At 39.1% G+C, this 16,829-nt stretch overlaps 1 protein-coding gene across 1 annotated transcript in view; it reads right to left on the bottom strand.

Annotated features, from left to right (window-relative positions):
- LOC149462891 (uncharacterized) overlaps positions 1–16,829 on the bottom strand; it is a 49,919-nt gene that overhangs the window by 14,761 nt on the left and 18,329 nt on the right. Inside the window, exons 4-10 of the mRNA XM_089676221.1 lie at positions 13,616–13,735; positions 13,296–13,418; positions 12,493–12,575; positions 6,204–6,329; positions 5,866–5,911; positions 5,083–5,216; positions 428–556 (exon numbers count right to left, since the gene is read on the bottom strand). Of these exons, the coding sequence (XP_089532347.1) occupies positions 428–556; positions 5,083–5,216; positions 5,866–5,911; positions 6,204–6,329; positions 12,493–12,575; positions 13,296–13,418; positions 13,616–13,735 (761 nt within the window). The remainder of the gene's footprint in view (positions 1–427; positions 557–5,082; positions 5,217–5,865; positions 5,912–6,203; positions 6,330–12,492; positions 12,576–13,295; positions 13,419–13,615; positions 13,736–16,829) is intronic.

Genomic DNA, 16,829 nt, shown 5'->3' with positions numbered 1-16,829 from the left:
TCAAAATAGCTTTGACTATACATCTCATTTAATGACTCATTCAGCCCTCTCCAGTGTGGTGTATGTTTTGTGGAAACACAGATGTTACTGCAACAAACGTTCTATACGTTGCAGTGCTCTTCAGAAATAATAGCACCTTAACGCATTAGCACATGCATTATTGTGCCCCACAAGGCATGCCAATGCACTACAGTGCACTGTGGTGTGTCAGAAAAACGTTTTAGGTTCAATTTTTGGTCCATTCTGGTGTATTGGCAGTCTATTCATTTGAATGGGCTGCCTTAACACAACGTTAGTGCAATGTACCAGGATGGACAGGTCCAAAATGGCCCTTAATATCTTGCAGAAAAGTTCTTTTGACTAACATAGAAAGTGCTCTAATGGGAATTAACCTGCGACTTCAGCATTTCTTGGCAGATATAGGTACCTCAATGTCCTTTGCTTGGCTCAGATTCTGGATGGTGCAAGCTACATGAATCACAACCACAGGATTTGCCCTCTCTGTCTGCATCAACATTGCTAAATGCTGCAGCATTTCTTCGCACAGCAAGACATCCTGAAAGAACAAAAAAATAAACCAATGATGGATGTGTTCTGACAGTATAAAGCAGACAGCATACTTTCCTTAAAATTAAAATATAACAAGCTTGCAGAACGCTGCAGATAAAAGTTTACTCTGCATTTATTGTGGCAAATAAAAACTACACCCAAACAGTTTATCTTAATCTCACATACAATATGATTTATCCTGACAAAATATTCTTTGATGTGCACTTGTCACCCATAAAACATTTTACAAAACAATACAGCTTATAAACCTTTAGAAAGACTTTATGGTTTGTTTGTTCTCCCAGTACCCCTGATTCAAGTGTCAAAAACAGCATACAATTTAGCCATCTATGCCCTTCTACATTTCTGGGCGAGATAGCTTTGCATTCTGGGTCCTCAAATAATCATTTTTTTATTCTGTAGAAAACATGTTCCCAATATTTTCTGTATTTTTGCTCCAAACAATAATAAAATGCAATTAAAAATTGGAAAAGAAAGAAACAAGTGACACTAGAAGAACTATTCTTTACTTCATAGTTAACAACGTAGCAACACCCATGGCGCATTGTCCAAGTCAAGTGATGACAGCAATGTAGTGACCAATGTGGAATGGGAGTTGAGTAAGGATATAGTTGGAGATGTCATATAGAAGAATGTCAGTGTTGAAGAGGAGATGTGGCAAGGTATCTTCGAAAAAGAAAAAAAGACAAACATGGAAAGAGAACAGCTCCTGTAATACACCCCCCATTATCTTTTTCCACTTTTTTTTATTTTCCCATTTTCATGGGATCTCTAGCCTTCTTTTCTTCAATATAGTTGTATTACAACTAACTCAAGGTTAATGATTATGATAGCGCAGCTTAAGGCGTGACTTTCTCATCTGAGGGAAAGGTAGTCCGCATTGATGGGTATGTATGGCGAGTACTGTGCCTATACGGTTAAATTGATTTCTTATTATCTGCTTTTAAATACTATGCTTTTATAGAATATCTACCTCATTAATGGTTTATTATCTTTAGGGAAAAGGTAACGTGTACTTCTTAGTTTTACAATGGAGTTGTGTATTAAACATGTGTTTGGGGCTCCCTTCACGCCTAAAAAAAAGTAATACTTCTTACTATGGTGATGCTGCTCTTACTTATTGCTTTGTTAGTTTTCAAAAGACCAGTGGTGAGGCTGTGAGGGCATCTTTAATGTTTGGATTTTAGTGTACTGCATAGGATTCCATCATTTGTTGTGTGCAAAGCATGTATGTAAAGGCTGAGGCATTGTCAACCACTGAATAAACTTTAAGCTGTAATCCAGCAAGAAAGCATAATATATGTGACATCCCCAGCAGAAAGAAAAAAAAAAATGTTATACATGAGACTGACTGACACACAGACACACACACACACACACACACACACTACTGTGCAAAGGTTTTAGGCAGGTGTGAAAAATGCTGTATATTAAGAAATTTTTCAGAAATAGGAGGTGTTAATAGTTTATTTTTTATCAAAATGGAAAGTACATGAACAAAAAAAAAAAACCTCCAAATCAAATCGATATTTGGTGTGACCACTCATTGCCTTCAAAAACAGCATTTATTCTTCTAGGAAGACTTGCAGTTTGTGAAGGAATTTGGCAGGTAGGTTGTTCCAAAAATCTTGAACTAACCACAGATCTTCTGTGGATGTAGGCTGTGCGAAACCCTCTGTCTCTACATGTTATCCCAGACAGACTCGATGGTGTCGAGATCAGGGCTCTGTGGGGGCCAAACCATCAATTTTAGGACTTCTTGTTCTTCTTTACACCAAAAATAGTTCTTAACATTGGCTGCATATTTGGGGTTGTAGTCCTGCAGCAGAACAAATTTGGAGGCAATCACATACCTCCCTGATGGTATGGTATAATGGATAAGCATCTGCCAGTATTTCTCAGCATTGCGGACACCATTAATTCTGATCAAATCTCTAGCTTAATTTGCAGAAATGCAGCCCCAAACTTGCGAGGAACTTCCACCATGCTTCACTGTTGTCTGCAGACACTCATTATTGTATCGCTATCCAGCCCCTTGCGAACAAACAGCTTCCTGCTACAGCCAAATATTTCAAATATTGATTCATCAGTCCAGAGCACCCACTGCCATTTTTCTGCACTCCAGTTCCTATGTTTTCGTGCAAAGTTGAGTCACTTAACCTTGTTTCCGCTTCAGAGGTATGGTTTTTTGGCCACAATTCACCAGGACCCACTGGTTTCTGCCAGTTCTGTGCTGATGGCACTGCCAGACCTCTTCCAATGTCAAATGGAAGTAAGCATGATGCGTCTTTCATCTGCTGCATTCAAGTGATACTAAATCTAAAAATGTTTTTTTTACCTTAATGCATTGCTTGCATTACGGTAAAAAACGCTTTTGATTTGTCGGTCCTCCCCCTTCCCTGTGTGAAGGGGAAGAGAGGGAGAAGAGATCAGCGCTGTGCATGGCTCCATCTATTCACCCAATCTTCTCTTCCCACAGGGACTTAAACAGTAGCAGGAGCCATTGGCTCTTGCTGTTGTCAATCAAATGTAGTGAAGAGGGAATGGGGGGGCAGGGCTAAGTCCCACTGTATGTGTCAATGGAGCGTGGCTCTGTAAACACATAGGTCAGAAGCATGCACGCAGCGGGTTTCCCCATAGGAAACAGCTTGCTATGGGTACACAAGAAGAAGAGTAGCAGCCTAGATCGCCGGAGGGGGGACCTGAGAATAGGACCAGGGTCAGTCTGTGCAATACCACTTCACAGAGCAGGCAAGTATAACATGTTTGTTATACATCAGAAAAACTGATGCTGTTTAGAAGGTAAAGGGTGGTCACACCAAATATTGATTTGATTTAGATCCATCTTCTGGAAAATATTTTTACTTACAGCATTTCTTCAAAGCTGCCTAAAACGTTCGCACAGTAAACGTACGTACACACACACGTACACACACACACCTCTGACCTCACAGAAACAAACATTCTTTACAACTCTGATGGGCAGAAGGGCATACCAGAATTCATTGAACCTCAAACCTTGAAGTGGGTGGGCTAAAAAACAGAGGGTCATGGTTATACTGTTATTGTTGTCTATCCTTTAACCACTTGCCTACCGGGCACTTATACCCCCCTTCTTTACCAGGCTAATTTTCAGCTTTCGGCGCTGTTGCAATTTGAATGACAATTGCGCGGTCATGCAACATTGTACCCATATGAAATTTTTATAATTTTTTTTCTCATAAACAGAGCTTTCTTTTGGTGGTATTTAATCGCTGCTGGACATTTTATTTTTTGCGCTATAAACAAAAAAAGAGCAAAAAATTTGAAAAAAAAAGTTTTTGTTTCTATTATAAAATTTTGCAAACAGGTAATTTTTCTCCTTCACTGATGTGAGTTTTTGATGCAGCACTGATAGGCAGCACTAATGAGGTGGCACTGATAACCAGCACTGACTGGCGTCACTGCTGGGCACTGACTGGCAGCACTGCTGGGCACCGATCATCAAGGCACTGATCATCAGTGCCCTGATGATCGGTGCCAATCCCCGCTCTGACAACTGCCAGTTCTCAGCAGTACTTTCCTCACGCTCTGATAGCGTGAGGAAAGTGCAGCCGGGAACCGGCAATTGCATTTCCCTGTGATCAACGTTTCATTGGACACAGCTGATCATGTGGTAAAGGCCACTGTGATTGGCCTTTTACCACATCACGTGATCAACTGTGTCCATAGGACAGCGCGTTCTGGGAAAACGTCATATGACGTCCACCCAGAACTGGCTGGCCGCAGTGCAGATCTGCAATTCGTTAATAAAAATCGTTTTAAACAAATACAGAGGGTCATGCTGGATATCATGCCTGTCAGCCAAGAATAAAAAACTGAAGCTACAGTGTGCCCCTCATCACCAAAACTGCAGGTTGGAAAGTGTTGACTAGTCTGATGTACCTCAATATCTAATAAAATGTGCAGACATCAGGGTTAGAATGTAGCAATTTTAACAACAATGTGTTAAAGTTTAAGATTAGTGTTGGAGTTGTAACAGGATGTTTTTTTTGGTATGGAAAACACATTAGGCCTCTACACATTAGCAAAGTGTTAGCAAAGTGTCACGTGAACGTCAAAAGTGAACAACAGGATCCAAGGTACCACAATCAACAAACAATTAGCAATTATACTTAACGACCAACAAAAACAACCTGCAACCATAGCCATTAGTGGAGAGAATAATTTCCCTACAACACCACAGCATATTTGGTGGTAAAGATCACAGAACCAACCAGTCATATCTGATGGAACAGATTTTCAGTTATTATTTTGTCTCTAGTTTTTTGTTTAAACATATGTAATAGAAAAAAAAAAAAAAAAATCACAGCTATGCTTCTGTGACTGACTCTTGTAATTTGATTATTTTTTTAAACACATACTTGTGCTTAACAATTTGTAAGGAGTACACCTAATGTCAAAAAAAGGAGTTACCATCATCAAAGGCATGGAACAGGACAAAATGCAGCAAAGCTCAAGTCAAATGGTTACCATGATTCCAGGTGAGTGAGACATGGTGCAAAGAAGAGTAATGGAAGCTTGTCGGACATCTCTACTGCTAGAGTTGAGCAAGCAAAGGACGAGAGGCATGATGTCCATAGCCAGGAGGTGAGTCTGAACTTCCCCTTTAAAAAAAAAAAAAACACCTTTAGTAACATTAAAGAGGGCAGTCATGTCTGATATTATTCTTAAACTAAGAATGATTCAATGATATAATATTTGCATTTGCCATTTTTTAGGTTTGTCATATATTACTCATACAAGCTAAGGTTGTCTAATTATGGTTCAGGGACAAACCTACAGCTCAATAAAAAGATACCAGATATCCTTTAAACCTATCACACCTAACGGAATCCTGTATTGAGGACAATACATGGGCTGCCATTTCTAAATTTGCCTTTTAAAACCTTTAGTTGCCAGGCCAGCTCAATTACAAACGGTATTTTTGGAGTCACGACCCAGCACTGAAGTCAAACACAGACAAGCAACTAAAAATTTCCAAATGCGGTCGGGAGGGTAGTCAAGTCTTTTATACAGCTTTATATTAAGAAAGTGCCAGTCGGACAGAATCTTTTATTTAAATGTATTTTCAAAATGTACAAAAACTTTTTTAGCAGGCACTTTTTTTTTCTTTTTTTAGCCCTGGGCAAAAATATAGAAAACACTGTATATTTCACTTTAAACTAAGTCACAGCATGAAATACCACAACACACCTTTTTTTAACAGTTTAATTAGTAAAAAAAAAAAAAAAAAGTAATAAACAAATGCCTTACCACTTGAAGCTAGGTTATTTAAACAAAGACACGCCTGACTTGAGACCTGGTTAAAGCAAACAAAATAGAAAGACAAGTTTATGCCACAGAACTGATTTGCCATTTATGACTATGAACATGCATAGTTCAACCACTCCTCTGTGTAAACAGAAAAGTTAAAGTGTATGCCATTTTCAGTACATCCCTCCAATACATGCACACTCCCTCAGTTTTAGACAGTTTAGAAAATGCTGATATGTTGTATAGAGAAGGGTGACTGCCCTGGCATCAGCGAAGGCAGCTCCCATAGTTCCATCCCCACAAGTTTATTTTAAAAGGATGTAAATAATGTGCATCACCTTCTGCACAGACGAAGACATCAGAGAGACCAGCATTCGGAGTAGGAATTTGTCACCAATGGCTAGCATGGCTTTATGATGCTCCGGATTAGCGGCAATGTTACCCAATGAGGCACAACTATAGTACTGCAGAAAAGATAGAAGAAAGTGATGATATCCTTTAACAGTTCATAAAACCACTTGGCAATAGAAACATCTCTCATTAACATCCCAACTTTGAGAATATAGATAGTTCTATTTATATTGTCAGAATATAATAAAAGAAAAACACCAATAGATTATTATCTTTCAAAAGAACATTCAAAGAACACTATAATAAGCCACCGAACCTTATAGTGGCGCACACTGTTAACAAAAGAATTACAATCTAATGCCAAACTAAGAAGGACACAGCGAGGGAATAATATACAAAAACATACATTCAGGGGAATTCAAAATGGCCTTAACGACAGTTTTCTGGTGGTAATTTTCTTAAGAGGTACCTGCCCCTAATTCAGGGAAGCATTTGTGCCATAAATCTTCCAACACATGTGACAAATAGTTCTTACTACTGCCACTTTAAGAATCTATCACTATGGCAGTGACAAAATTCTTAATGAATTACTGCCAGCTCTCCATTTAGAAAACTGGCAGTAATTAAGATCAAATCTGATCTGGTGTACAGGAGGTATGCTATACCTGTGCTGGGAAGCTTTTAGGTCTGGGACAGCTTCCCACATGAGCTGCATCACTGCCTCATTTAACTGTCAGCTGAGAGATTTTCCAGTCAAAAGCTAAATGAAACAAAGACTGGGACAACAGCTGATGTCATTATCCGGAAATGGGTATTTAGGAAATGTCTTGTTAATGGGTAGGGGGGAACCTTATGGGGAACTGAGAGATTCGTTTCCCATCAGGTCTGCTCCACTTCTGATCTACAGTGCACAGCAGTGGACAGATTCGAAAGCCACTACTTGACTGAATAGAGATTATGAATCCGCCCACTCCACTGCCAAAGTGGAGGGGGCCCGATAGGGAACTAGTCTCCGTCAGGCTCCACCCTCCCCTAGTAGAAAACTCTTCAGAAAAGTGCCGTTAGTGTGACAGCGCAGTGACCAGGAGTAAGTGCTTAGGGCAAGGAGTATGGAGTGTGGACTCTTCTGCCCCAGTGCAAACATGGACAAATTCATGTATCGGTCTCTGATTGGTACATTAATTGGGCACAAGCTCGGTGCTGAGCCCTGGTGGAATTTTAAAGTGTCTACCTGACTCTTTATGAATTCCCCTGATTGTTAACAATAAAGAACAAAATTACAACAAAATTCAGAACAGAGAAGGATGCCAAAGGCATTTAATATATTAGCAGAGTCCTTATTTTAAACAATTCAAAACATGCCAGCAGTTTAAATACAAATCAGCTAAGAAAGCATCAGCCGTGCAATTAGTGCATATATTTGAATGCAGCATTGAAGGGAACCAGTCATGAAAGCAGATATGCTTCCAATGCCATATAATCCAGTGGTTGATACTGCACACATAGTCAAGAGAAAATGGGCTGGTTGCTCAGCAAAAGCATAAGATACATATCCAAAAGGTGAGGTGCCATTCAAGTTGGACTTGAAAGGTGAACATTTAGTGATAAGGTTTATTTGGATGAGGCACAAGCCTGTCTTCCTCAGGTGCTGAACAAGTATGCATACATACAAATACGCATAACTATTTGAGATATGGGATACTGCCTTTTGATTATAAAAAAGGTAGTTATTTGGTTTTAAAAAAAAAAAACTCTTAAAAGCTAAATCAATCACTCTTCCTTTAGATTACATACTATATATGATGAACCCTAAAAGCTTTATCAGTTTACCAGCATATTCAAGGACTTGTTCCACTACTCATTTAAAACCCCGGTTCATGGGTGAATTCTGGAATGGGCAGCAGGATTGTTCAGCCCTATAGAAAGCTTGACATTTACAAGTTCTAAATGGCTTTTATGCATCTATAACTAGTGGTATTCAGATTCACACCCATGGTCTCCGATTGTCAAAACAGAATTCATTGTGCCAAGATGACATGACAGATTGGAATGAAGCAAAGAAGAATGTACTTTCAGTTAGTTTAAAGTAGTGATCTTTGTTAGCAACAGACATAGGCTAACAATCTCTATTATTGATCTAAAATTTAGTTCACAAGTGTATGAATCCTCACAATCAAAAATTATTATTGATCTAAAATTTAGTTCACAAGTGTATGAATCCTCACAATCAAAAATTATTTTTTGATCCCTTTTAGTTTGTGAAATATACCACTGGAAATGTTTTGCTATATCTGTTTTATAAGTAAAAAAATCCCTGTTGATTTGTCAGAAATTAAGAGCGGTCTTGTGTCCTGTGTTCTCTCAAAGAGCCTTCTTACTTATCTTGGACCACAAATTATTAGCCTTTATATTGGAGATCTGAAAGCAGGAGTGGTTTAATATTTTGGTAAAATACATTGGGCAGGGCTAAGAAAACTAATTCAACAAAAATGCCGTGTGTTGGCAACCCACAACAGGGTTTATATGCATAGTGTATTTTTGACAAACCACCAAGTATTTTTCTATTCCTTGGGATAAAGGTGCAGAGAGTTTTTTTGCCTTGACATATCCTTTAAAAACTATGCACTTCCCTTTAATGGTGAAGATACAACCTGCTAGTGTGACATTCCACCATTCATTTTATTACCTTGCTTACAGCATGTCCTTTTTAGTATTGTTTTTTCCTTTGACAATTTTTCCTTTGAGCATTTATAGGGCCCATGCAGAATGTGTGTGCAATGTTTTCTAGTCAGCTGTTGTCGAAGGCAGTGCTAAAACTACTGCCAGATCCCTTCCCTCATCACTATTGTTGTACAGTTTCTGAATACACTTTCCTAGAAAGTCCACCTTGGCTCAGCTTATGACCAGCTCTCCCTAACTGATTCACTGTTAAGAGAACTAGATGTCTTTTTGCTGTCACAATTTCAGTACGGACATTCAAACTATATGAACGCCAATACATATAGGTGCATGATCAGAGGAGGAGGAAAAAAAAAAAAAAAAAAAAAAGAAGAAGCTTCACCATGGGCTTCCTTTAGGTAACAAATGCCTACAACTCGACTCATGCTAAATTCATTATTTTGGGCGGATGTCCTGTCACGTGTTTAGATGCGATTAGGTTTTCATCTTAGAACTAGTAAAACAGCTGTTTTTATGCCAGTAACACTCAATGACTATAATAAAAAGGCTGCATTCTACAGAGTGGAGTCATATCTTCATATTCTGAGGCTAAAGCAAAGGACAACTATGCCCAAAGTCAATGGGAGGAAATAGTGGAAACAGTTCTTGAAATGCCATATACACTACAGGGGGATGGTATGCAATTTAATTTTATACATACACATATATTATATTTCTAAGTTTATTTTCTGTCTAACTTTTTGTTCATTCTATTTCTGGGTTTATAGTAAACCAAGGAAATCAACAAGTGGAATAAATATTCAATATATTCTCTCTCATCATACTGGCAAAGAAACATTGTGTCATAATGGAGGGGTTCTGCTGGTTCTTATTATTGTAATATGCATATACACAGTGCCTTGAATAAGTATTCATACCCCCTGAAATGTTCCACATGTTGTCATGTTACAACCAAAAATGTAAATGTATTTTATTGGGTTTCTATGTCATAGACAAACACAAAGTGGCACATAATTGTGAAGTGGAAGGAAAATGATAAATGTTTTTCAAAACTTTTTACAAATAAACATCTTAAAAGTGTATATTAAGTGCATTTGTATTCAGCCAAACCTACCCCCCCCCCCCCCCCCCCCGAGTCAATACTCTGTAGAACCACCTTTCGCTGCAATTACAGCTGTAAGTTTTTTTGGGTATGTCTCTACTTCTCTACAATGAATCAGTGACCAAGTAGTAAAGGAAAACATTAGTATCATAGTTAGTGAAAATGAACAGGTCATCAATGACAACTCGCTTACTGCTCTCCTGAAATGTTCCTCTTAAATTTGCACTTGCATATTCTTTAATCTCTTGCTGTTACAAACAACCATGATTAGGAATGAAGAAGATGGGAGCTGATAACTGATCCAATATTGACGACGGTTACCATCACTTGCTTTGTAAAAAAAAAAAAAAATTTGCTCTCACTGCTCCTTATTGTTAAGTAAAAAGGAAGAAATGTTTGTCGGAAGGCAAAAAGTTAAATTTTCTGGCCAGAGTGGGGTCACAAAGCCACAAAGTATCGGCTGACTGATATTTTACCCTTAGGATAACAGAGAGTAAGATTCCAACAGTCATGTGTTTTCTTTAAAAATACAAACAATCCATCTATTCATATAACCAGTGGTTGCCAACTTAAGAGCTAAAAGGGGGCCTCAAATGTGGCTCCTGATCTCAACAAAAGGCCACATATAATGTTTAATATCTGTAATACTTGAGAGGATAGGACTGTCAGAAACTGCAGATCTGATAGGGAAAATGAAGGTTTAGACAATGTGGAAATGCTACATTTTTGGTTAGGGATATGTAGCAGCTGACAATACGAATCTGGGAATGTTTGAGGTTAGTAGAGATCAATGCCATTACTCTAAACAATGTTTTCACTACAGACTGCAGAGGTCCAAGGGCTGCACATTATATACAGTGGATATAAAAAGTCTACACACCCGTTAAAATGTCAGATTTCTGTGATGTAAAAAAGGAGACAAAGATAAAACATGTCAGAACTTTTTCCACCTTTAATCTGACCTATAAACTCTACAACTCAATTGAAAAGCAAACTGAAATGGTTGCATAAGTGTGCACACCCTCTTATGAGGATGTAGCTGTGTTCAGAATTAAGCAATCACATTCAAAATCATGTTAAATAGGAGACAGTACACACCTGCCATCATTTAAAGTGCCTCTGATTAACCCCAAATAAAGATCAGCTGTTCTAGCAGGTCTTTCCTGACATTTTCTTAGTATTTTCCTACAGCAAAAGCCATGGTCCGCTGAGAGCTTCCAAAGCATCAGAGGGATCTCATTGTTAAAAGGTATCAGTCAGGAGAAGGGTACAGAAGAATTTCCAAGGTATTAGATATACCATGGAACACAGTGAAGACAGACATCATCAAGTGGAGAAAATATGGCGCAACAGTGACATTACCAAGAACTGGACATCCCTCCAAAACTGATGAAAAGACAAGGAGAAAACTGGTCTGGGAGGCTGCCAAGAGGCCTACAGCAATATTAAAGGAGCTGCAGAAATATCTGGCAAGTACTGCTGGCTGTGTGGTACATGTGACAACAATCTCCCATATTCTTCATATGTCTGGGCTATGGCGTACAGTGGCAAGACAGAAGCCTTTTTTTACGAAGAAAAACAGCCAAGCCCGGCTAAATTTTGCAAAAACACATCTGAAGTCTCCCAAAAGAATACGAGAAAATGTGTTATGGTCTGATGAAACCAAGGTTGAACCTTTTGGCCATAACTCCAAAAGATATGGTTGGAGCAAAAACAACACTGCACATCACCAAAAGAACACCATACCCACAGTGAAGCATGGTGGTGGCAGCATCATGCTTTGGGGCTGTTTTCTTCAGCTGTAACTGGGTCCTTAGTCAATGTAGAGGGAATTATGAACAGTTCCAAATACCAGTCAATATTGGCACAAAACCTTTAGGCTTCTGCTAGAAAGATGAACATGAAGAAGACCTTCATCTTTCAGCATGACAACGACCCAAAGCATACATCCAAATCTACAAAGCAATGGCTTCACCAGAAGATTAAAGTTTTGGAATGGCCCAGCCAGACCTGAATCCGATCGAAAATCTGTGGGGTGATGTGAAGAGGGCTGTGCACAGGAGATGCCCTTGCAATCTAACAGATTTGGAGTGTTTTTGCAAGGAAGAGTGGGCAAATATTGCCAAGTAAATATGTGCCATGCTGACAGACTCATACCCAAAAAGACTGAGTGCTGTAATAAAATCAAAAGGTGCTTCAACAAAGTATTAGTTTAAGGGTGTGCACACTTATGCAACCATATTGTTTTAGTTTTTTATTTTTACTTCCCTGCACCTAAAAGATTTCACTTTGTTGTTTAACTGAGTTGTACAGTTTATAGGTTACATTAAAAGGTGCTAAAAGTTCTGAAATGATTTATCTCTGTCTCATTTTTTTACAGCACAGAAACTTGACATTTTAACAGGGGTGTGTAGACTTTTTATATCCACTGTACCAAAAGGGCTCTAGGTTGGGCACCAAGGATACAGACTAGAGCAACTGACACCATTTCATACCTGGATTTCTGAATCAGCTGACTGCAGAAGCAGAGTCAAGACTGGAAGAGCTCCTTCTCGGCACAAGATACTTTTAATGCGCTCTACAATGACATTTACAGAAGAAAAAAAAAAATTAAATAATATAAGTAATGCTTACAGAAAATTCAGCATATTAAAAAAAAAATAAAAATCTAAACACCAATGTAAGATAGCTTTATCTTACGGTAACAAACACACACACACACAGGACTGGCCCTTAGTGATCTCTGTAGCTGCAGATAACGGAGTAATTTATCCTCCAATATCCAAGCAGAAAACGCAAAATTCGAGTTCTAGTCCATTTTCTCAGCAGCTCAGCTCACTCTGCTAAGCTGGCTTACATAATTACTGTTGCTGTTAAATTTATAGATTAATGACTCCATAGTGCCTGCAGCTACACAGGTCATTGAGGGCTTGCTTTAACCACCTGTGTATCTTAGATGTAAGAGATCTAAAAAATGCTTCAAAGTTTCAAGGGTGTATCTCCCACTTCCTGCTCATCTTCCCCTGCTGTTCTGGAGACTCTGTGTGTACAGTGCCAAAAACTCCTTTTGTCACCGAATGCACAGCAGACACTCCAGAACAATGTTATCATATTGCAATAGACTGTAGCCCTGTAGCTCAAATTGGGGAGCCCAAATTCTGTTGGCTATGTTTTATGTCACACAATAAGTGATCAATATTGTTCAACTGACTGAACTTTTCAAGACAGACATTCTATTCAAAAAGAAAACACACACACACACACACACACACACACACGGAATCCAAAATATAGCAACCTGATCGAGTCAAGTTCAGAATAGCCCCAACAGCATTCTGCTGGACTCTGGGATCATAAGACTTTGCCAATGTCAGAAGAGGAAGGATCCCTCCAGCAATACCAATAGCCTCTCTATTTGATTCTGAAAAACAATACATATATTGAAAATGAGATTTACCACAGTATATGCAATCTGCATGTAGCTACAATTATATATTTGCCTTTTTGCTTCTTTTAACTTCAGTATATTACAGTTGTTTTATAAATTAAGATGGAAAACACATTATAGTAAGTATAATAAAAAATAATTACACACACTATTGTGTTACTGTTGCTCACCAGAGATAGCCAATGTCATGATGCATGCGCAGGAGTTACACTGTACAGCAGAATCCCCTGATTCCAGCAGCTCAAGTATTGGCTCAAGCAATCCCACTTGGACAACAAGCTCCTTACTCACTGTACACAAAAATTAAAAAGAGGTGTAATTATGTTTACTTACCTACAAAGCAAAAGTATTTTAAAATCTTACTGAAGAAGCAAATCACACTATATTTGTGTTACATGAGCATGCATGTTCAACTGCAATAATAAAATATAGAGCTAGATTTGGAGCCTTCAACCCTGTAGGCCTGGAATCTCTGGCACCTCAAGCATTCCCTCCTGCCCCACAACTGAAACTACCCCACAGTTGAAAATATAGTGAAATATAACCAGTGCAATACTATTGCCCGGATTAGAGTAATGTCACCAGAGAAGTAATGTTACAAGAGGGGTCCTGATACCAAAGATGCAGAAGGTGACAATTCCAGAATACCAGTGTCCACAGACCCATGTTTACCAGATGTATCATATTGCCTTAGGAGCCTTGATATTGGAGATATTTCAGAGTTTCTCTGTTGTCACAGGGTACAAGTCAGTCACATAAGAGTTAAATAACGACTGTAAAAATGCGGTAAGATAACGCATGCAGTAAAAAGTCTTTTGCAAATGTGCAATTGACTAAGAATTTTGCAGTAAATAAGTACTGCGGAAAAATATTGGTAATTCCTGCATATTTTCATGTGGTAATCAGATGTCCCTGTGTCGAAAGTAATTTCCAGTGGGCAGAGCCAGGATTTATATCACTTCCGCTGGACTATTGCCCCTGATGGAGAGACAGACAGCTCAGGAAAAGAAGCCCAATGTGCTGAGCCAAGCTGAACAAATGGCAAGTGCAAACAAGCGCGCTTTTGGCATGCAAACTGTGCATAAACTAACCATTGACACCACTCTGCAGCAACCATGCAAGCCACTGCTAGCTAAATCTCCATGTCAATATGCATGCACTCTAAAAACTTGAGGCAGGAATTGAGAGACTGCAAAAGCTGACCAAGATTGCGGTTTTGCATGTGTTACTGAAACTGCTGTGCATATGCACGTCTCAAGCAAAGCAGCTATTGCTTTGACACTGACCACTGACAGAGACCACTTAAAGGGCCCATGCACACCAGTAGTGGGATGCATTTTTGACTGCAGTGAAAATGCCTTGGAGCCATGAGGATCACTCTTCTCCTCCTAAGATGCCTTCTCAGGAGGTTGAACTGCAGGAGAACACATTCAAATACCTCCATGGCTGATTTTTTCATTATCTCCAAACACCCTCAAAAGGATCAGAAAAAAACGCATGTGATACAGCCAGCAAAATCTTGGTGATAAATATTGCAAGTTTTTTTTACTTCCTGTTCTATTTGTGAATTGACCAGATGCAGCTTACTGCAATATTTACCGACAAATGTTTAGTTTTTTTACCGCATGCGATAATTTATGTGACTGAGTCATGTGACAGTGTTATCACATGCGGTAACCTTTAGTGAATTGACCCCTATAAAAAAAAAATTATGCAATGAATCAATGGAGGAAACATGTTACAAAAGTACCAAGTTCAATAGCAGTGGCATATTATGAATGCCTCCTTCCAACATAAGTCTCAACTTCCACATCTTCTGCCATAGCTGCATTTAGAAACCTCAGCAATGAGCAGCTGTGAGTGGATGTTGTATGCATAACTGTTGACCATCGATGCCACCTGCCATCAGGAGCAGACTGTGGGTACAAATGTACAAACAGAGCCCAGGTTGGTAATCAACGCATGTGCTTTAACACTGTGTATTACAGAGTGGAAACTGCTTTTGTGTAGCCGCCGCCTCATTGGGTCACAAGACTGGCTAAACGAAATTAAAAATAAACAGCTAAGACATGGTTCACACTAATGCGGTGCGGGATGGGGGGGGGGGACCAAACAAACAACTTTCTTCATAAATTTAGGCCAAAATGTATTCTGTTACATCTTTAGCAAAAAAAATCCCAATAAGTGTACATTGACTGCTTTGCTTTAAATTTATAGCGTCTACAAACTGTTCTGTATATAGACTGGATTTTTTTTTCCTTTTTTTTTTTAATACTAGTAATGGTGGTGGATCAGCTTCTATTGGGACTGTGATAGTGTGGCAGGCAATCTAAATCTAACTGACATTGGATGGGGACTGACACTTGCTTCAGTGACATCAATACAGCCTAAAACAGAGAGCAGTGATAATACCATACACTGTGACTGTATAGTGACACTGGCAGGGAAGGGATTATCTCAAGTAATCAAGGGGTTAAAAGTGTACCCAACAATGTGTAATGTGTGTCTTATGTGCTGCTTTTTACTAAATATCTCTGTTTCTGCACCCTGCTTTGCAGAGAGATTGTTCACTCTGTACAGAGCCCTTTGTTGATTGTCAACACAGGGTTCTAGGCTGTGATTGGACACAGTCAATCAATCAGCAGGTCCCGGCCATGAATCTGGTACAATCGCTGTAGCTGTAAGGTCCACCCGTATGCAGTATATTGCACGCGGGTGGTCCGCAAGTGGATATAGGACGTTCTAAAAAAAAAACAACAAGCATTCAAGAGATTCTAATGAAAGCAATGTATTTTCTTATGCCCATGCATTTGCCTTGTCCTGAAAATGAAAAGAAATGAATGACCATGCTTCTGGCATGAAGAAGCTCTCACATACAAATTGTATTAGACAACTAAGCTGGGAATGGCATACAACTTAAACATTATGCAACTGTTCTTATGCCTAGACCGACTTTACCATCTATTCAGCATGATTGTGCACCAGGTAAAAGGGCAGCTATTCCTGCTCCTAAACCTCCCCCTTTCCTTCCCCAGATGTCATGAATGTAATTTAGTAAACAGAAGGGGTAGGATATGCCTCCAACTATGTAAAACCCCTGAAAGGTTCCTAAGAGGTTAGATGAATGAAGATGGCTAGGCACAGTCACATGTGTGGAAGTGTTCTGTCGTTTCTAATCAGGAATTAGATCCCAAAAGGACCATGGCGTATTGACTGCTTTGCCACATTAACCTGTGCTATTTTTGGACAGCCAAAATATATTTTAAAAACAAATCTTGAATGAAGTTTAAAGTGGTTGTAAAAGCTCTATGCATGAAGGTAAAAAACTTGTGTGCAGCAGTGCCCCCAGCCCCCTCACCAGTTTCCTGAGCCCCATTGAGATCT

This window comes from Staurois parvus, unplaced genomic scaffold (assembly GCF_062004578.1).
Source record: "Staurois parvus isolate SC_StPar_1 unplaced genomic scaffold, SC_StPar_1.0 ptg000165l, whole genome shotgun sequence".
Taxonomy (NCBI): domain Eukaryota; kingdom Metazoa; phylum Chordata; class Amphibia; order Anura; family Ranidae; genus Staurois; species Staurois parvus.
This window is presented reverse-complemented; position numbering and strand designations above follow the sequence as displayed.